Source organism: Mobula hypostoma, chromosome 17 (genome assembly GCF_963921235.1).
Source record: "Mobula hypostoma chromosome 17, sMobHyp1.1, whole genome shotgun sequence".
Lineage (NCBI taxonomy): Eukaryota > Metazoa > Chordata > Chondrichthyes > Myliobatiformes > Myliobatidae > Mobula > Mobula hypostoma.
Window position 1 is genome coordinate 63,732,600 of NC_086113.1, and position 22,952 is coordinate 63,755,551.

Here is a 22,952-nt window from a genome sequence, read left to right on the forward strand (position 1 = left end):
GTAAATGGCCTGAGCCAGCCTGAATGAGTGGGATACTTTAAGGAAGTGATCTGTTACTGTGTGGAGGCAACCTAAGGAGCATGATAATTCCTTTTGGGTTGTTAATTCAGAACTGGTTGTACTGGGATCAAGATATAGCAAGAAACTGAGAACTTTGATGGCTGAGATCTATGCAGTGGAACCATCCAGAAAGCACATTGTTGGGCATTAATAAATTATGTATAGTTAGAAGATGTAACAGGAAGCACTCTTTGGGAGGTCAAATGCAAAGGAAGAGTACACAGTTAATGATAGGACTCTTAACTGTTTTTCTGCACGGTGGGATCTTAGCATTGAAGAACATAGTTCCCTGAAAGTGACTGCATAAGATGACAAGTTGGCAAAGAGGGCATATGACATGTTTACCTTTATTAATGAAGGCAAGCATGCCATAGGTCTTCTTTACCACCTGATCAACTTGTGCAGTTACTTGAGTTCAAGAAGTTAGATGGCCTAAATTCTGGTTAGGCCAATCTGGAGTATTGCATTCATTTCTGGTTGCCCCATCATAGGAAGGATGTGGAGTCTTTGGAGAGGGTGCAGAAGTTTTCCAGGATGCTACTTGGATTAGGGGGCATGCACTATCAGAGGTTGGATAAACTAGTGTTATTGTTTCTGGAGTTGTGTTAGCTGAGGGGAGACCTGATAGAGGTATATAAAATAAGAGGCATAGATAGACAGTCAACTTTTCTAATACTAAAGAGTTGCAATATAAGCTGAGAGGGCCAAAGTTCAAAGGAGATGTGGTGTGCAAGTTGTTTTTTGTACACAGAGCAGTGAATGCTTGGAATAGACTGTCAGGGGTTGTAGAAGTAGGTACAATAGAGGTGTTTAAGAGGCTGTTAAGTTAGGCACATGAATGTTCAGAGAATGAACAAAAAGGGACTATGTGCAGACAGAAGGAATTAGTGAAATTAGGAATTGTTTAGCAGAGCATCATGGGCTGAAGGGCCTACTCCTGTAATGTACTGTTCTGTTTTATTGTGTTCACTTGACCTATTAAACAGCAATATAGAAAAATCTTGGAATGCTAGAAAATCATACCCAATTTTTAATTCATTTACGTTAGTTAAATCATTAAAAATTTATTTTAACTTAATGTTTGAAAATGTGCCCATCAGGATAGTCCAGGATGAGGGTTCAAGTCCGATTAGACCCACAGGCCCATCAAAGGTTAGTGCAACTACAAGGCTTGTGTTGGAGTTAAGCACAGGGTACTGACTCAACAGGTCAGCTGGATCAGCCTCATGCTTTTGTATCGCGCATCACCAAAGTATATAACTACGACAGAATTAGAGTAGACAGAGCATATTTGTCTGCCACAGAATCCAGAATATTATGCTCTAAACCTACCTCTGTTTAAGTTCATATCTCAAAAAATTGTTTATTGTATGTATGTTTCTCCAAAGTAAAGTGCATATATAAACAGGCCACTAGGATGTTGCTGTAAATATTTGTAGAGATTATTCCAGGACAAAATAGTAGCCTTGAGTACATACTTCATTAGGGAGTTTTTATTGTTCTTTTATTGATCGAACAGAAAACTAATATTTAACCATAGACTGTCTCTGCTCATTAGTATGTGCAACATTGAATATTAAACATTACATTGGGATTACAAATTATGCATTTTTAATTACATAGCTGACCTTAACCATTACTACAGAATTGAAAAAAATTTGCAATATTGCAATTTAGGAGGAGAGTTAAATGTATTGATTACACCGCTGTGTAAGTCTTGCTTCCATAGTCTTTTCCAGTGTTGCCAAACATAGTAGAGAGAGAAGATTGAATTCCTGAAGGTTAGTATATCACCACTGGCACAAAGTAGATTGAAAGCTCCAAGTGATCACTTTCACTGATTTTCAATGACGAGCTTTTGTGTGGTATACAAGTGGCCGATGAGCACCTACAAATAAAAGAGAGAGCACATTGTGAGGCATTTCATACAAACAGCTTTCATTTATCAGCAGGTTTTGTTTTTCTAACCTGTATTATACATTTTCTGACCTGAGCAGCTCACCTATATGACCTTTCAACCCTTCATGACATTAAACCTGGAATGGGGAGAGAAAAAAATCAGGACTTCCAGATTCTCAAAATGTGATACAATTCTATTTTTCTCCTGGGCCTTTTAATTGAGCTAATCAGGGAATGCCTCTTCTTAGCATAAAAACACTCCTTATGTTTTCGCTGCCTTGGTAGAGAGAAACCACTTCAAGGTGTTGGTGTGCCTGGCTGGCATTTATTTTTGACATTTGTTTGAAGTACACTCTTCTCCAGTTTATTGGGGCACCTAGAAGAGACCAGCAGGTCACAAAATAATACAAAGAATCTGCTACAGAGAGCTAAATGTTACATTCAGCATTCCAGCACAATTTGAGGAATACATAGCATTACTGGACCCAGAAAACCAACATTAGAATGGCAGATTCCATCTGCCATTTTTCAGCCCATTTTTCCAGCTGGTCCAGATCCCACTGCAAGCTCTGATAGTCTTCCTTGCTGTCTACTACAGCCACAATCTTGGTGTCATCTGCAAATTTGCTGATCCAGTTACCCATATTATCATCCAGATCAATATGGATAACAAACACCAATGGAACCAGCACTGGTCCCTGCAGCACTCCACAGGCCTTCATTCAGAGAGGCAGCTATCTGCTACTATTCTCTGGCTTCTCCCACAGAGCCAATGTCTGATCTAATTGACTACCTCATCTGGAATACCAAGCAACCGAATCTTCCTGACCAACCTCTCATTCGGGACCTTGTCAAATGCCTTGTTATTATCCATGTGGACAACATTCATTGCCTTGCTTTCATCAACTTTCCTGGTAACTTCCTCAAAAAACTCTATAAGATTGGTTAGACATGACCTACTACACACACAGCGATGCAGACTATCCCTAATCTGTTCTCATCTATCCAAATACATATATATCCACTCCCTTAAGATACCTTCCAATAACTTTAACAACAGGAATTCTGCAGATGCTGGAAATTCAAGCAACACACATCAAAGTTGCTGGTGAACGCAGCAGGCCAAGCAGCATCTATAGGAAGAGGCGCAGTCGACGTTTCAGGCCGAGACCCTTCGTCAGGACTAACTGAAGGAAGAGTGAGTAAGGGATTTGAAAGCAGGAGGGGGAGGGGGAGATGCAAAATGATAGGAGAAGACAGGAGGGGGAGGGATAGAGCCGAGAGCTGGACAGGTGATAGGCAAAAGGGGATACGAGAGGATCATGGGACAGGAGGTCCGGGAAGAAAGACGGGGGGGGGGGGTTGACCCAATAACTTTCCCACCTCTGATGTCAGGCTCACTGCCCTATAATTTCCTGGTTTATTTTTAGAGCTTTTTTTAAACAGTGGAACAACATTAGCTATCCTCTGGCACCTTACCTGTCGCTAGGAAAGGTACGTCGCATCCGGAGTTCCTCCGGTTAGCTGACGATTTCCCTTCACGCTTTTCTGACGTAGTGGGGAACCGCATACGAGGCAAGTTACAACAGTGGTTTGCCATTGCCTTCTGCTGGGAGAGTTTCCAAAGAGATCACCAGCTCGTAACCAGCACGGATGGAAAGCATGCAGGGGAGCCGGCTGGCTGGATTTGAACCCAGGACCTTTCGTCCTGAAGTCTGATGCTGATGACACTACGCCACCAGACGGGTCATACCTGTCGCTAAGGATAATTAAATATCTCTGTTAGAGCCCCTGCAATTTCTGCACTTGCCTTCCACAGGACACAATAACTTAAAGTCAACAAATCCTTCTTATTCCCAAACCAATTTCTATCACCAGAAGAGGCAGATGTCACTTTATCTGATACTCTGTTGATGCCCTTTCCCAAATTAAACAAGGGAATATAATTTACATTCTATGTAATAGCAAATGAACACCTCACAGAATTGTAGTTCTCTTAGCTAATACAATAGCTAAGAGAAAATAAATTAAAATGGTAACAAACTATTCAGTCACTAAGACCCAGCCCCCCCAAACCATTCTCCCCTCAATTCTGCACATAGGATCAGAGAAATTTACAGTTTACTACACTAGTGCCATATGGACCATAAAACTATGCACTTTAATCTAGTGTTCATTTTTTAATCATTAACAAAAAAGTGGGTTAAACAACTTTTCAACATTTATTCTGTGGTAATAACTATTTTCAAGTTCAACTTGAACTTGAGAACCAAACATCAGCTGCTCATAGTATTTCCATTTCTTAGTTCATACTTTGTCAACTGATGAGGGTTTCTGCCTCATCAGGTCCTTAGGCAGTGAAGTTCAGTTGCTCACCAACCCTCACCTTAACTTCAACCAAATTCTTTTACAAATTACTTCAAATTTATGCCTCTTGTTACCCACCATCCATTCAGGGAAATGGGTTCTTCCCAAGCACACTAACCAGGCCTCCCACACAAACTTTTGCTTTTATTTTACTTTGATTTTCATATCATGCTTGCCTTTGCTCTCTTTATACAGTAAATCTATCAAACCCACCCAATAAAGATAGCCAGAAGACTGCAGCAAGTTCCCAGTCCTTATCCTGCAACTCTTGGCAATGATTGCTCAGTTTTTTTTTTACTTTCATTATTTGTTGAGCATTTAAATTCTATAATTTTATCAATAAGGCTAATGAATAAAATAATTATGAAACATCAAATTCACGATTGGTGAAGTGGCTACCATACACTGCTGAAGCAAGAGGTTAAAGATCTCAGTGAACACCCCAGCTGGTTGGTCAGGCAGATAAAGACTATAAGGCCATAAGACATGGGAGCAGAATTGGGCCATTTGATCCACCTACTCTGTCCAGAATTGATATTCTGTTACAATCAGGACAGAATTTTGTGTATGGAAGTTGGTGAGCCTTTAGGAACAAGTAACCATAACATTGTTAGTCTCAAAGTTTTTTGGGAGAGTATATCAGTTAAAAGCTAAAGCCATTAAATTGAATTTCAAAAAGGCAAAATTTGTGCAGATGTGGCAAAGACATCAGAAGGTAAACTGGAAGGAACTGCTTGATCGAGGAACAATGGGGTAGTTACTGCCAAGAAGGCCCACCAGCGCTTTTACTTCCTGAGAAAACTAAAGAAATTTGGCCTGTCCCCTAAAACCCTCACTAATTTTTATAGATGCACCATAGAAAGCATTCTTCTGGGGTGCATCACAACCTGGTATGGAAGTTGTCCTGTCCAAGACTGAATGAGGCTGCAGAAGATCGTGAACACGGCACAGCACATCACACAAACCAATCTTCTGTTCTTGGACTCACTTCACACCGCACGCAGTCGGAGCAGTGCTGCCAGGATAATCAAGGACATGACCCACCCAGCCTTCACACTTTTTGTCCCTCTTCCCTTGGGGAGAAGGCTCAGGAGCTTGAAGACTCGTATGGCCAGATTTGGGAGCAGCTTCTTTCCAACTGTGATAAGACTGCTGAATGGATCCTGACCCGGATCTGGGCCATACCCTCCAAATATCTGGACCTGCATCTCTGTTTTTTTGCACTACCTTACTTTCAATTTTTCTATTTTCTATTTATGATTTAGAATTTAATTTTTTAATATTTACTATCGATTTGTAATCCAGAGAGTGGGAAGCACAGAATCAAATACCCCTATGATGATTGTACGTTCTAGTATCAATTGTTTGGCGACAATAAAGTAATAAACTAAAGTAAAGATAGAAGTATGAAAGTTGTTTCCATTGGTAGGTGAGACTAGAACTAGGGGACATTGCCTCAAGATTCCGGAGAGAAGATTTAGGACGGAGATGAGGAGAAACTGTTTTTCCCAGAGAGTGGTGAATCTGTGGAATTCTCTGCCCAGGGAAGCAGTTGAGGCTTCTTCACTAACTATATTTAAGATACAGTTAGATAGATTTTTACATAGTAGGGGAATTAAGGGTTATGGAGAAAAGGCAGGCAGATGGAGCTGAATTTACGGACAGATCAGCCATGATCTTATTAAATGGCGGGGCAGCCTCGATGGGCCACTCCTGCTCCTATTTCTTATGTTCTTATGAATGGATGGGCTTTCTCCGGGTTCTTCAGTTTCCTCCCACTGTCCAAAGATGTACTGGGTAGGTTAATTAGTCTTCGTAAATTGTCCTGTGATTAGATTAGGTTTGGTTGAGGTTGCTGGGGTGGTGTGGCTCGAAAAGTCGGAAGGACTTGCTCTGTGCTGTATTGCTAAATAAATAAACAAATAACCATAAAGCTATTCAAGAATATGAAGTCAATAGCACATCTGATATTGTTTAGTAAAGGTGTCAGAAGATAAAACAAATTGCACAGAAGCTTGATCATGATAAACTGCAGACTTTCCCATCCATAAACATCAGCATAAATATTAATCACCTTTTTACAATCTACTGGCTTTTTACTTTACTCCACAAGAGGGCAACATTTACTGTACCTTGTGGGTCAAATACCTTTCTGCAGAGGGATCCTTGTTCTTTAGCCTGTCTCACAGGCCATGAGCACATGGTATATTTAAAGGAACCGAATGACCCCTGGGAGACCATTGCTTGTTTCAATGCAGGAACTACCGCAAGTATTACCCTTCCGATAATGAGTGCTCAAGAATAACAGAATTACTTTTCAAATATTTAAACTCCTGATTTATTTAAATATGAAAGTTTTACATACCCCACAAGGAAAGCATATAAAGGAGTTTATAAATTCTAAATACTCCAGAGAAAGAATTAACATCCTACCACTTAGCTTTCCTCCATGTTCATAATATTCCCTTTTAATTTGTGCACATTAGCTATGTAATCTATCCAGTTTTCAGGAGTGCTTTTAGCAGCCACCAGACTATTAAAGATCTCAAATGCATTATTTTTTGTTATGAGGGATTAAGCAGTCTATCTGTATTCAGATTCTAGCCAAGAAATGTAAGAAATATCCAAAGTGGGAAACTAACTGGTATAACTAGTTAAAATTATTAATTATGTAATGATATTGATGTTTTCCAATTCCCAAACTACTCATCTAGAAAGGTTTTGATAACGCTGAATAAACAGAACACAACCCTACTAAGCTGGAGAAGCTGGGAACATATATTACTGAAAAATCTTTTAGCATACTGGAACGTTTTACTAAGTTCTTTCAAGTATAATTTTCTGGCAACTTTTCAAACTGAATGTTCAGACTATATTTCATATTCCATGACCTAGTATATGCAGTTTTACTATGAAATTGATGAATAGTGGCTTTCTGAGCGGCAAAATTCATGCAGTCAATGCACATATGCTTCAATACTGTTTTGTTCATTTATTCCTTTTTTTAAAATGACTGATTAAGATGATCCACAGTTACTTACACTATTCACTCAGATCTTCATTCCAAGCTCATACTTACATGTAAAAAGAAGATATAAATCTGTAAGTAAATGATCAAGTTTAACAAGGGAAAGATACTGATAGTGGCCCTGTTAATCTGGCCTAAATGAGCAAACATACAAAATGTTGGAGGAACTCAGCAAGTCAAGCAGCATCTATGGAGAGGAATTTGTTGATGTTTTGGGTAGAGGCCCTTCATCAGCACTGGAAAGGAAGGGGGCAGAAGCCAGAATAGGAAATGGGAAGTGGGGGGGGAGTGGAGGGACAATATAAGCTGGCAGGAGAAAGGTACGACCGGGTGACAGGGAATGCAGAAAGTACATATATGTCACCATATATAACCCTGAGATTCATTTCTTGCCGGCATTCATAGTAAATACAAGAAACACAATAGAATGAATGAAAAACGTACTGAGTAGGATGGGCAAACACTATGTAAAAGACAGACAACTGTGCAAATACAAAAAAAAAGAAAAATAATAACAATAAAATAAGCAATAAATATCAAGAACATGAGATGAAGAGTCACTGAACAAGAGTCCACAATTCAGTGATGGGGCAAGCAAAGCTATTCTCTCTGGTTCAAGAGCCTGATGGTTGAGGGATAATAACTATTCCTGAATTTGGTGGTGTGGATCCTGAGGCTCCTGTACCTCATTTCTGATGGCAGCAGCGAGAAGAGAGCATGGCCTGCATGGTGCGGGTCCTTGGTGATGGATTCTGCCTTCTTGTGACAGTGATGTGTTCAATGGTGGCGTTGGCTTTACCCGCGATGGTCTAAGCTGTATCCACTACTTTTGTAGGCTTTTCTATTCAAGGAAATTGGTATTTTCATATCAGGCTGTGATGCAACTAGTCAATATACTCTCCACCACACATCTATTGAAGTAGAGGTGCTGCTAGGCTTTCTTCATAATGGCACTTATGAACTGGACCCAGAACAGATTCTCTGAAATGAAAACACTGAGGAATTTAAAATTGCTGACTCTCTCCACCTCTGATCTCCCAATGGGGACTGGCTCATGGACCTTCCATTTCCCCCTCCTGAAGTCAATAATCAGCTCCTTTGCCTTGCTGATATTGTGAGGTGTTGTTGTGGTGACACCAATCAGTCAGATTTCAATCACCCTCCTATATGCTGATTTATCACCACCTTTGATTTGGCCAACTACAGCAGAGTCATCAGCAAACTTAAAAATGGCATTGGACCTGTGCTTGGCCTCACAGTCAAGTATAAAGCAAGTAAAGCAAGGGGCTAAGCACACAGCCTTCTGGTGGAGATTGTGGAGATGTTGTTGCCAATCCAAGCTGACTGGAGTCAGCAGATGAGGAAATGAAGGATCCAATTGCACAGTAAGGTACTGAGGCCTAGGTCTTGGAGCTTATTGATGAGGAAGGGGTGATGAAATAAGAAGTTGGGAAGGCTTAAGTGAAAGAAGTAAAGGGTTAAAGAAGAAGGAATGTAATAGTAGAGAACAGTGGACAACCTGCATAATTTCTAGTGTCCAAATGTTTAGAAGGTTGTCAAGAAATTCTTATTTAGGCCACAAGGTGGAAGACTGCACTTGAGAAAAAAAGTTGGATTACTTTTTACCAAGAAACTGCCTAAACAAGGTGCTGCAAGAGACTGGTGTGTTTTTAGTTGATTGTTGTTAAGACTTATATGAACAAACATAAAAATGAGAAGTTGCAATAAGAGGGGAAAAAAAACAATTACACAGGATTTCTGACTTTCCCCCCCAAAAACTCTTCTTTTGAGATGAAAAAAATTTATATTAGAAAGCAAAATATTTAGTTGGGTGCCATCTGTCACATTTGGAAATTCAAGAAAATTACTTATTGCAAAAAAATAATAGCCATCTTTCCACTTTACAGAATGCTTTATAATTTCTTGCTAAGCTATTCCAATAATACCTCCCAAACCTTAGGCAATTAAAAAAAAATTGTCCTATAGAGTCATCGAACACTAAAGCACAGATACAGGCCCAGCAGCCCATCAAGCCCATGCATCATTAACCATTAATCTGCGTAGTTACATTGAAATGCACCTGGACCATTGCCCTCCATACCCTTCCCATCCATGTACGTATCCAAATTTCACATTTCACCTTTAACTCATGACCTCCAGTTCTAGTCTCACCCAACTTCAGTGGAAAAGGCCTGCTTGCATTTACCAATCTACATCCTTCATAATTTTCTATACCTCTATTAAATCTCCCCTTAATCTTCTACAGTCTAGGGAATGAAGTCCTAACTTACTCAGGTCGTCAAGTCCCAGCAACATCCTTGTAAGTTTTATCTACACTCTTGCAGTCTTACATCTTTCCTTTAGGTAGGTGATCAAACCTGGACACAATACTCCAAATTAAGCCTCACCAACGTCTTATATGTTTATACAATTTTAACATAACATCCCAACTCCTGCACTGAATACATTGATTTATGATGGCCAATGTGCTAAAGGCTTTCTTTATGACTCTATCTACCTGTGACACCACTTTCAATTAACTATGGATCTGTATTCTGTGGAAATATTCTTGCAGTAACAAAATGGTATTTTTGTCTGTAACAAAATGGAACCTGTATTGTACCAGAGTGCTTTGCTAATAATATTTGTGTAACATTATGCTGATGGACTTTAAGTATATGAAAAACTGCAGAAGGATAAGCAGATGAGTAACTGGAAGAATGCCAAGTACACTGATTAAGTGGGCGAATGGTATGCACCCTTGAACTGACACACTGTAGCTAACACTTAGATACAAAGGAGTGATTATGCTGTCTGTTTTTTTGAAGCTATCACCGGCTCGTGTGGTGATGGTCTTCCCTCGCAGCATGTAAAATAAAAATGTTTTCAACAATTCCCAAATTCCTCTGTACTTCTCAGTGCCACTCACTGTATAAGACCTGGCCTAATTGGTCCTTCCAAAATGCAACATGTCACACTAGTCTGCATTTAATTTCATCTGTCATTTTCCAGCCCATTTTACCAGCTGGTCTAAATCCCACTGCAAGCTTTGATAGCCTTCTTCGTTGTCCACTACACTTCCAATCTTGGTGTTATCCGCAAATTTGCCGATCTAGTTAACTATATTATCATCCAGATCATTGGCATAGATGACAAAGAACAACCACAAGACCACAAGACAAAGAAGCAGAAGTTGGCCATTTGGCCCATCCAGTCTGCTCCGCCATTTTATCATGAGCTGATCCATTCTCCCATTTAGTCCCACTCCCCCACCTTCTCACCATAACCTTTGATGCCCTGGCTACTCAGATACCTATCAATCTCTGCCTTAAATACACCCAATGACTTGGCCTCCACAGCCGCCCGTGGCAACAAATTCCATAGATTCACCACCCTCTGGCTAAAAAAAATTTCTCCGCATTTCTGTTCTGAATGGGCACCCTTCAATCCTTAAGTCATGCCCTCTCGTACTAGACTCCCCCATCATGGGAAACAACTTTGCCACATCCACTCTGTCCATGCCTTTCAACATTTGAAATGTTTCTATGAGGTCCCCCCTCATTCTTCTAAACTCCAAGGAATACAGTCCAAGAGCGGACAAACGTTTCTCATATGTTAACTCTCTCATTCCCAGAATCATTCTAGTGAATCTTCTCTGTACCCTCTCCAACGTCAGCACATCCTTTCTTAAATAAGGAGACCAAAACTGCCCACAGTACTCCAAGTGAGGTCTATCCAGCGCCTTATAGAGCCTCAACATCACATCCCTGCTCCTATACTCTAACAACGGACCAAGCTCTGATCTCTGTGGTGCACCACTAGTCACAAGCCTCCAGTCAGAGAGGCAACCATCTACTGCCACTCTCTGGCTTCTTCCACGAAGCCAGTGTCTAATCCAATTTACTACCTCATCCAAGTGACTGAACCTTCTTGAACAAACCCCATGTGGGACCTTGTTGAACGTCATTGCTAAAGTTCATGCAGACAACATCCACTGCCTTACCTTCAACTTCCCTGGTAACTTCCTCAAAAAATCCTTATGAGATTCATTAGACACAACTTACCAGGCACAAAGCCATGTTGACTATCCCTAATCAGTCCGTCTCAAGACAGCAAACATCTGTCCCTCTGTCATCTGTATAGGGTCCATGATCTCGCTGCTGCATCGCCTTACATCTATAGAGTCTGGGTCCATTGCCAAGTAAACACAGATGCCAAAAAATCCATTTAAAATCTCCCCCATCTCTTCCAGTTCCATGCATAGATTACCATTCTGATTTTCCAGAGGACCAATTTAATTCTTTGCTATCTTTTTGCTCTTACTATATCTGTAGAACACTTAGGATTCTACTTCACCTTGTCTTCTTTTAGACCTCCTGATTTCCTTTGAAGTGTTCTCTTGCATTTTTATACTCACCTTCACTTGTTCCTGCCTGCTGTTTGCTTCTATGCACCTTTTTTTAAACCAGAGACTCTTGAAAACTAAGGTTCTCTAAACTGGTTATCCTTGGCTTTTACTCTGACAGGAACATATAAACTCAGTACTCTCAAAATTTCACATTTGAAGGCCTCCCACTTACCAAGTACACATCTGCCAGAAAACAACATGTCCCAGTCCACACTTGACAGATCATTTCTGATACAATCAAAAATAGGCCTCTCTCCAATTTAGAATCTCAACCCGAGGACCAGACCTATCCTTTTTCCATAATTACCTTGAAACTAATGGCATTATGATCATGAGATGCAAAGTGTTTCCCTACACAATATTCTGTCACCTGCCCTGTCTCATTCCTTAATAGGAGATCAAGTATTGTACATTCCCTAGTTAGGACTTCTATGTACTGATTAAGGAGACTTTCCTGAACACATCTAACAAACTCTTTCCCATCCAGCCCTTTTACAGTATGGGAGTCCCAGTCAATATTTAGAAAGATCATTTTAAAAATCACCTACTATAACAACCTTATGTTTCTTGCAACAGTCTGTGATCTCACCACAAATTTGCTTCTCTGAATCCCATGGATGGTTGGGTTGCCTACAATATAATCCTATTAATGTAGTTATACCTTTCTTATTCCTCAGTTCTACCCATAAAGCCTCAATAGATGAGCTCTCCAGTCCGTCCTGACAGAGCACTGCCATGCCATTTTCCCTGACTAGTAATGCCATCCCTCTCCCTTTAATCACCTCTCACTCTATCACATCTAAAACAATGGAACCCCAAAACAGAGCTGCCAGTCTTGCCCCTCCTGCTGCCAAGTCTAACCAGTGGCTAAAATGTCCTAATTCCATGTGCTGATCCATGCCCCGAGTTCATCCACTTTTCTTACAATAGTCTTCGTATTGAAATATATGCAGCTCAGAACATTAGTACCAGCATACTGACCTCTTGATTTCTGAGTTTGTATGTCAGCTTAATGACATATGTCTCCACAACCACTCTACTATCTGTTCTGGCACTCTGGTTCCCATCCTCCCTGCAACCCTAATTTAACCCCCCCACCCACCCCCCCGCATCTGTGCAGCACTAGCAAACCTTCCCGCTAGGATATTAGTCCCTATCCAGTTCAGGTGTAAACCATCCCTTATGTACAAGTCACACCTTCGCTGGAAGAGACCCAAATGATCCAAAAATATGAAGCTCTCCCTTTTGCAAAAACTCCTTAGCTATGTGTGTGTTGAACTGTATGATCTTCCCATTTCTGATTTCACTAGCATGTGGCATGGGTAGCAGTCCTGAGATCACAACCATGGAGGCTCATCCCTTTAACTATCTGAACTCACTTTGCAGGACCTCGTCACTCCTCCTACCCATGTCATTGGTACCAATGTGGACCACAACCTCTGGTTGCTCACACTCATACTTATGAATGCTGCCAATTTGATCCAAGATGTCTCTGGCACCTGGGAGGTAATATACCATCCAATAATCTTGTTCTTGTTCTTATCCACAGAACCTCCTCCTGTTCTCCTAACCAATGAATTGCCTATCATTACAGTTCACCTCTTCTTCCCCCTTCCCTTCTGAGCCACAGAGCCAGACTCAGGGCCAGATACCTGACTACTGTAGCTTTCCTTGACTAGGTCATTCCCCACTAACAGTATTCTTGTTGTTGAGCAGAACAGCCATAGGGGTACTCTGCACTGTCTGCCTATCTACTTTCCTCCTCCTGACGGTCACCCTGTGACATGTGTCCTGCACCTTGGAAGTAACTGCCACCCTGTATGTCCTCTCTATCAACTCCTTAGCCTCCCAAATGATTCGGAGTTCATCCAGTTCCAGTTCCAGCTCCAACTCCATCCTAAAAGTATGTGGACTGTAAATCTGAAACTGTAACCCAACTGTAACATCTTTTAAATCAACAGTTGTACAGCTGAAATCACTAAAGCTTTTTAATTTACTTACAGTGCCTGTCAAAATGGAGCACTTGGGTGACAATAAAATAATTAAGTGTGTACAGAGTGCCAGATGTTGAAGGGTGTGAAGAAAGAGAAGTGAGTGCAGCTACTATTACAAGGGAGAGGATGCTCAAAAAGCTGAAAGCCCTAAGTCACCCAGACCAGATGAACTGCACTCTAGGGTTCTGAAAGAGGTAGCAGTAGAGATTGTGGAGGCATTAGTTTTCAAAATCATTCAAAAATCATTGGACTCTGGCATGGTGCCATAGGTCCGGAAAATTGCAAATGCCACTCCACTCTTTAAGAAAGGAGGAAGGCAGCAGAAAGAAAATTATAGACCAGTTAGCCTGACCTTAGTGGTTGGGAAGATATTGGGAGTCAATTGTTAAGGATGAGGTTATGGAGTATTTGGTGACACATGACAAGATAGGACAAAGTCAGCATGGTTTCCTTTAGGGAAAAATTGCCTGACGAACTTGTTGGAATTCTTTGTGGAAATTACAAGTAGGATAGATAAAGGGGATACAGTGGATGTTGTATATTTGGACTTTCAGAAGGCCTTTGACAAGGTGCCACACATGGAGCTGCTTACCAAGCTAAGAGCCCATTGTATTACACGAAAATTATTGACATGGTTAGAACATTGGCTGATTGGTAGGAGGCAGTGAGTGGGAATAAAAGGATCCTATTCTGGTTGGCTGCCAGTGACTAGTGGTATTCCGCAGGGGTTGGTGTTGAGATTGCTTCTTTTTATGCTGTATATCAATGATTTAGATGATGGAATAGATGGCTTTGTTGCCAAATTCGCAGATGATAGGAAGATTGGCGGAGGGGCTGGTAGTGTTGAGGAAACAGGCAGGCTGCAGAATGACTTAGACAGATTAGGAGAATTGGCAAGAAAGTGGCAAATGAAATACAATGTTGGAAAATGCATGATCATGCACTTTGGTAGAAGAAATAAATGTGCAAATTATTTTCTAAATGGGGAGAAAATCGAAACTTGCGAGTTCTTGTGAAGAATACCGTAAAGGTTAACTTGCAGGTTGAGTCAGTGATGAGGAAGGCAAATGCAATGTTAGCATTTATTTCAAGAGGTCTAAAATACAAGAGCAAGGATGTGATGCTGAAGCTTTATAAGGCACTGGTGAGGCCTCACCTTGAGTATTGTGAACAGTTCTGGGCTCCTCATCTACAAGATATGCTGGCATTGGAGAGGGTCCAGAGGAGGTTCACAAGGATGATTCCAGGAATGAAAGGGTTCTCATAACAAGGAACATTTGATGGCTCTGGGTCTGTACCTGCTGGAATTTAGAAGGATGAGGGGGGAGATCTCATTGAAACCTTTTGAATGTTGAAAGACCTAGACAGAGTAGATGTGGAAAGGATGTTTCCCATGGTGGGGAGCCTTGGACAAGAGGACACAGTCTCAGGATAGAGAGGCGTCCGTTTAAAACAGAGATTCGGAGAAATTTCTATAGCCAGAGGGTGGTGAATTTGTGGAATTTATTACCACAGGCAGCTGTGGAGACCAGGTTGTTGGGTGTATTTAAGACAGAGCTTGAAAGGTTCTTGATTAGACATGGTATCAAAGGTTACAGGGAGAAGGCTCAGAATAGAGGGACACTCTATGTGAATCTGTGGAATTTGTTGCTACAAGTGGCTGTGGAGGCCAGGTCATTGGGCATATGTAAGACGGAGGCTGATAGGTTGTTGATTAGACAGGGTGTGAAAGTTTACGGGGAGATGGAAGGATAATGGAGTTGAGAGGGAGAATGGATCAGCTGGTATGAAATGGTGAAGCAGACTTGATGGGTATAATGGCCTTATTCTGATCCTATCTCTTGAGGTCTTTAGTTAGCCATTTGATTATTAATTTAATTGGTTTGGCACAACATTGTGAGTGAGGACCTATTCCTGTACTGTAATGCACTATGTTCTAACGTCTTCATTAATCAAGAGGTGTCTCCTGAAGTATGGGCAATGTCCATGTTTTCCAAGGACTCACCAGAATCCCTCATGGTCAGAGGATGTAGTGGAGGTTGGTTGGGAGAGGAACGTTGTGTTGTGATTCACTCATTTGTTTCATTAAATGAGTCGATATTGCTTGAAACTTGGCCTCAGTGTGCGCAAACAGGAACATCATCTACAAACTGCAACTTAACCACAGAGGTTTGGGATATTAGTTTCCAACAATTGCTGTCTTTACTGGAAATAGTTGATGGATTTAAGGGTTGAAATTTTTGACAATTAATGGAAATTACCAGTTTGTCATAAAGATCTTTAAAAGAACACTTTGTGATCACTGTCAAGAAAATGGTCAATGTTACAGTGTATACTTATAATACATTCCCAGATTCCTAATGATCCTTGCTAGGACTGTGGCACAAAATAGAACTTCTGCTGTACCTTTGGAGTTTTTGACAGCTTTCTTCATGACACAGTACATGTTTAAATCTATTATTGTAACTAAAAAAAATACAACATATCACTTACTGTTTCATGTGCAGTACTTTTATATGACCATATATTGACATTCTCATCAAGATAAACATCTGGCTGCTTGAAGCATGAATATTTCAACCTTATAATCACATTAAAACAGTCTTAGATGAGCAGTTCAGTGTGCACAGCACCACAAAAATACCTGTACATGATGGTTCAACCATTAGGTCAACTAATAATTAGAAATACCTTTTACTGTAATTGGTGTAGTAATTGTAAAACATTTTCCGTTATAGAGAGATAAAATGCATTTGCAATTCATAAACTGCAGATATCCATTTTTTTTTGTTTCTATGTAAGGAGTTACTAATGGCAAGGGTTATAAGAAAAAAAACAATAAAAATAGAAACTAAAAATAAAAATGCACATGTCCAGAACAGTCAATCAGAGCCATCAATCATCATTAATGCTGTGATCATCAATCATCAATATGTGCCAAGACATATATACAGCAGCACATTGAAATTTCTGCAATATTGCCGAGAGTTATTAGTTTAAGAGGAACCAGATAACAACAGAGCAAGTAAATTGGTTTAGTTAAATCAATTGCTGTTTCAACAGTTTTCAACTACTGGGAGTTAAATGTGTGAATCAATTAAAAAAAACACTATTTTCTTTTCATACTGTGCATTAAAAGACATAAATTTTGCAATTAAACAAAATTGGTCTTTTAGGAAATTGTGAAATGGCTACTACTGTTCCAAATGTATTAAAAGTTTTAAAGCATTGATATTTTGCCACTATATTATTGATGGATCAATACACCACAAAGATTTGCCTTTTATATAGTGATTGTTAAAAAATATTACAAGCATATTTTAACATTTTAACAAACTGTTGCTCTTTGCGGGATCTTAAGTATGCCAGCATATTGGAGAAAATGCCACTATTTTTCTCAAAATAAACTCAGATGGAGATGAAAGATCGAAGGACTAAAGTCAATTTAGTTTTCCAATTGTTCTTGGTGACAGTGTAGCATGTTCCTAAAGGACATACAATTTAATGTGTTTTCTGATCTAATTGTAAGACCATAAGATATAGGCGCACAAGTAGGCCATTTGACCCATTGAGTCCGCTTCGCCATTCAATCATGGGATGATCCAATTCTTCCAGCCATCCCCACTCCCCTACTTTCACCCCATACCCTTTGATGCCCTGGCTAAACAAGAACCCATTAATCTCTGCCTTAAAAATACCCAATGACTTGGCCTCCACAGCCGCTTGTGGCAACAAATTTCACAGGTTTACCACCCTCTGACTAAAGTAATTTCTCCGCATCTCTGTTCTAATCCTGAAGTCGTGTTCTCTTGTCCTAGAATTCCCTACCATGGGAAATAACTTTGCAATACCTAATCTGTTCAGGCCTTTTAACTTTTGGAATATTTCTATGAAATCCCCCCTCATTCTCCTGAACTCCAGGGAATACAGCCCAAGAGCTGCCAGATGTTCCTTATACGGTAACCCTCTCATTCCTGGAATCATTCTTGTGAATCTTCTCTGAACCCTGTCCAATGTCAGTATATCCTTTCTAAGATAAGGAGCCCAAAACTGCACACAGTACTCCAAGTGTAGTCTCACGAGTGCCTTATAGAGCCTCAACATCACATCCCTGCTCTTGTATTCTATACCTCTAGAAATAAATGCTAACATTGCATTCGCCTTCTTTACAACTGACTCAACCTGGAGGTTAACCTTTAGGGTATCTTGCACAAGGACTCCCAAGTCCCTTTGCATCTCTGCATTTTGAATTCTCTCCCCAACTAAATAATAGTCTGCCCGTTTATTTCTTCCACCAAAGTGCATGACCATATACTTTCCAACATTGTATTTCATTTGCCACTTCTTTGCCCTTTCCCTGAAACTGTCTAAATCTTTCTGCAGGATCTCTGTTTCCTCAACACTACCCTCTCCTCCACCTATCTTTGTATCATTGGCAAATTTAGCCACAAATTCATTAATACCGTAGTCTAAATCATTGACATACATTATAAAAAGCAGCAGTTCCAACTCCAACCCCTGTGGAACTCCACTGGTAACTGGCAGCCAGCCAGAATAGGATCCCTTTATTCCCACTCTGTTTTCTGCCGACCTGCCAATGCTCTATCCATGTTAGTAACTTCCCTGTAATTCCATAGGCTCTTAGCTTGATAAGCAGCCTCATGTGCGGCACCTTGTCAAAGGCCTTCTGAAAATCCAAGCACACCACGTGTACTGCATCTCCTTTGTCTACCCTGCTTGTAATTTCCTCAAAAAATTGTAGTAGGTTTGTCAGGCAGGATTTTTCTTTCAGGAAACCATGCTGGCTTTGGCCCAACTTGTCATATGCCTCCAGGTACTCCGTAATCTCATCCTTAACAATCGATTCCAACAACTTCCCATCAAGGGATAACTACTGAATAGGATAATGGGAATGGTCATCCTCAAAATATAGTAGATCTTGATATATTTGCTCAAGAAAACAGTTTTTGACCTTAATTCCTGTACAAGAGCATCAGTCCAGATTTTTATGTTAAGGTTTGTAGACTCCTGAATAGTGAAATTTGTTGTTTGCAGTTGCAGAACAGTGCAAAGATTAAAAAAATGTCTACAAATTACAAAATTAATGAAAAGTACAAAATAAAAGGAATAATGAGAAGTATTTAGGTGTTCCATAATCCAAGAAGGTAGTGGCTATACAGAATGGTGTTGTGTGGGCAGCTCACAAAATGTCTGTGCTTCTTCTGAACTTCTAAAACTGCAATCCTACAGCCTGTAATTTCCCTTTAGGTAGGTAGGTAGATAGATAGATACTTCACGATCCCAAAGGAAATTACAGTGTCACAGTAGCATTACAAGTGCACAGATATACAAATATTATAAGTAAGAAAGAATAAAAATAAGTTACCTCAAACAGTCTAACGGGGCGGGGGGGGGGGTCATCATTTCCCCAGCTATAGGTTGACTCATTATAGAGCCTTATGTCCAAGGGAAAGTAACATAATTAAAGGGCATGCCTAAATGAACTAGTGATTTCACGATCTTCTTACAGATTTGGTGTACTTAACTCTCAGGAATGCAAGTACCATAACTTTAAACAGACGAAAGTCCATTGTCATAGCCGGAAGAGAGGTCACCAGGGAGGATTTCAAGCTAGACTAAAACAGCAAGGTGTAAAACCTCCTCTACCTAGTATCTTGTTAGCAAATGAACAGTCAGTGGAGATCGAGAACCTAAAGGCAAGATTGCTGCGTCAGAGGGAAATGAGGGATCGCGTCAATATGTTGGGGCTAGGATAGATCCTCTGATACGTTGATACCCAGGAACTTGAAGTTGCTTGCCTTTTGCACTGCTGATCCCTCAATAAGGACCAGTGTGTGTCCTCCTGAATTCCCCTCCCTGAAGGGCACAATCAATTGTGCACTTGGATGATGTTGAGTGTGAAGTTGTTGTTATGACACCACTCAACAAACTGATCTATCTCTCTTCTGTATAGCTGCTCATTGCCATCTAAGTTCTTAGCCAATAACAGAGGTATCATCTACAAATTTATAGATGGCATTCAAGCAGCGCTTAGCCACAGTCATAAGTATAGAGTGCAGCGGTGGGCTAAGCAAGCATCCTGGAGGCATGCCTGTCGTGATTGTCAGTGAGAAGGAGATTTATTATCCATCCACACTGACTGTGGTCTTCCGATGAGGAAGTCGAGAATCTGATAGCAGAGGAGGTACAAAGGCCCAGGTTTTGAAGCTAGATCATTAATACTGAAGGATGATGGTGTTGAACGCTAAGTTGTAATCGATAAATGGTAGCCTGACATATGTTTTGGAGTTGTCTAGGTGCTCCAAAGCTAAGTGGAGAGCCTGTGAGATTGCATCCTTGCAGACCAGTTATGCAGATAGGCAAATTGCGGAGGGTCCAGTTCCTTGCTCAGGCAGGATTTAATTCTAGTTAATTCTCAAAGCACTTAATCATGGTAGATGTGAGTGCTACCAGGTAACAGTCATTATGGTAGCTCACCAGGTACACTATCGAGGCCTGATACTTGAACCAGATGGACTACACCCTAGGGTTCTGAAAGAGGTAGCTGAAGAGACTGTGGAGGCATTAGTAATGGACTTTTAAGAATCACCAGGTTCTGGAATGGTCCCAGAGGACTGGAAAATCACGAATGTCACTGACCTCAGTAATTAAGGACGAGGTTTTGGGGTATTTGGAGGCATACGATAAAACAGGCTGAAGTCAGCATGGCTTCCTTAATGGGAAACCTTGCAGGACAAATCTGTTGGAATTCTTTGAAGAAATGACAGAAAGAATAAACAATCAGTGGATGCTGTTTCCTTGGATTTTCAGGCCTTTGACAGGGTGCCACACATGAGGCTACTAAACAAGATCCTATGGTATTACAAGAAAGACAGGGGCATGGGCTGAAAATTGGCTGACTATCAGAAGGGAAAGAGTGGGAATAAAGGAGGCCTTGTCTGGTTGGCTGCCAGTGACTAAGGTGTTCCCCAGGAGTTGGTGTTGGGCCCATTACTTATCACATAATATGTTAGTGATCTGGATGACTGAATTGATGGCTTTGTGGCCAGGATTGCAAATAATACAAATATAGGTGGAGGAGCAGGTAGAAATTGGAGATGCAAAGGATTCATTAAAAGTTAATGTAGGTTGAGCCAGTAGTAAGGAAGGCAAATGCAATGTTAGTATTCATTTTGAGAGGACTAGATTATAGAAGCAAAGATGTAATGTTGTGGCTTTATAAGGAATTGGTCAGTCCACATTTGGATTATTGTGAGCAGTTTTGGGCCCCATATCTAAGAAAGAATGTGCTGGCATTGGAGAGGGTCCAAAGGACTTTTACAAGAATGATCCTGGGAATGAAAGACTTAATATATGAGGAGCATTTGATGGCTCTGGGCCTGTACTTGCCGGAGTTTAGAATGAAGGGGGATTTCAATGAAATCTACCAAATATTGAAAGACTTGGTGGAATGGAGAAGATGTTTTTTAATAGTGGAAGAGTGTAGGACCTGAGGGAATAGCCTCAGAATAGAAGGACGTCCCTTTGGAACAGAGATGAGGAGGAATTTCTTTAGTCAAAGAGTGGTGAATCTGTGGAATTCATAGTCACAGACAGCTGTGGAGACCAAATCATTGGGTTTACTTAAAACTGAGATTGATAGGTTCTTGATAGTAAACATGTCAAAAGATGGGGAGAAGGCAGGAGAATGGGCTTGATAAGTCAGCCATGATCAAATGGCAGAGCAGACTTGACAGGCCAAATGCTTAATTCTGCTTCTACATCTTACAGTCTTATAGACATTTGCAAAGGTTCACTTTCTTTTAGACGGTTCTGATTTCAGCCTCTGAGACAGAGATTACAGAGATACTAGATGCTGTGGGGATTCTTACAGGTGTAGTTTTACTCAACCTTTTCAAAGCGTGCATAAATGGTGTAAGTTCTTTGGGGAGTGAAGCAAAACTGGCAGTTATGTTGTTAGCTTTTGTATTATAGTAATGAATGCAATGCCAACCATGTCACAGTTGTTGTGCGTAGTGTTCATTTAGTGAATCATTCCAAGAATGAAAAAGAACATTTGCGACCCACAGAATGGGTATAGTACTGAAAGTGGCAACTCAGCCTAACCTGACTATACTGTCTCTATGTTAAAACAATCCAGTTACTTCCATTCACTCACCCTCTTGCAATACCCTATTATAATTCATTACAAAAGCTTTTTCAGCTCCAGGTTAAACTATCATGACTAACCAACATAAAGGATCCTATCTGCTGAGTTCAACCGCGATTTGAGATGCAGATGATGCTTACCACTGGATGCAAGTTCAATGCTTTGTTGACAGATACAAATTGTTTTACAAGGAAGGCTTGCTAATTGGGACAATTTATCTGCTTGTTCAAAGAGCCCCTTTGCTCCATTGTGAACCAACAAAAACCATGTACATTTAAGCATCTCTTGTTCCCCCTCCTGCAATCCAGTCATCTTCCCCCACATCTCTTCTCAATCCTGCCATTCAGTGGCTAATTAACCTACTACCCTGCAGATCTTTGAGTTGTGGGAGAAAACAGGAATACTGTAGAAACCAGATGGCCATCGACTGAACATTCAAACCCCATCAGACCCCATGTAGACAGCCGCCTGCTGCCTAGACTGGCTATTGCAGCCCTTGCTAGCTTTTTACCCTGGTGCAAAAGCTGAAGGAGCCGAACCTCTGCACCCAAGTAGGCCACTCCAGACCACCCTGACAGATTTAGATGCCCAACTGCTCTTAACTGTAACTACAGTAAGAAAGTATTTAACATCTTTAAAAAAATATATACTCTTTTCCCCCCAATATGAGCAATGCAAAACCAATATTTATTGTTCATACTAACTGCCTTTGAGAACGCGAGGTGAGATGCACTTGTGAACAGATGCAATTCTTCTAGTGAAGACTCCTGCTTTAACACAGTGGTTAGAAATAATTAAATGGTTTAAGATAGTGCTGGTGAGATACAGTGACGCTTTTCTGGCAGCAAACAAATCTATTAACTACTCTATTTATCCCTGTTTTTCTGGACAATGATCACTGCAACCAATCACCTGTAGCTTCCCTTTTGGAGTCATGGCTTTGAACCACCTGTACCACCTAGAATTCTTGTTGTATTCTGGGGGATTCTATGAACTGAAGTCTTAAAGTTGCAGTGCAGTGGCACA

General features: G+C 40.6%; 1 protein-coding gene across 2 annotated transcripts in view; it reads right to left on the bottom strand.

Annotated features, from left to right (window-relative positions):
• Positions 1-1,511: 1,511 nt before the first annotated feature.
• LOC134358088 (LYR motif-containing protein 4) overlaps positions 1,512-22,952 on the bottom strand; it is a 151,993-nt gene continuing 130,552 nt past the window's right edge. The window contains exon 4 of one of the 2 annotated variants that reach the window (XM_063070037.1): positions 1,512-1,948. In XM_063070037.1, the coding sequence (XP_062926107.1) occupies positions 1,905-1,948 (44 nt within the window). In that variant the 3' untranslated portion in view covers positions 1,512-1,904. The remainder of the gene's footprint in view (positions 1,949-22,952) is intronic. The other variant, XM_063070039.1, reaches the window with a different exon arrangement.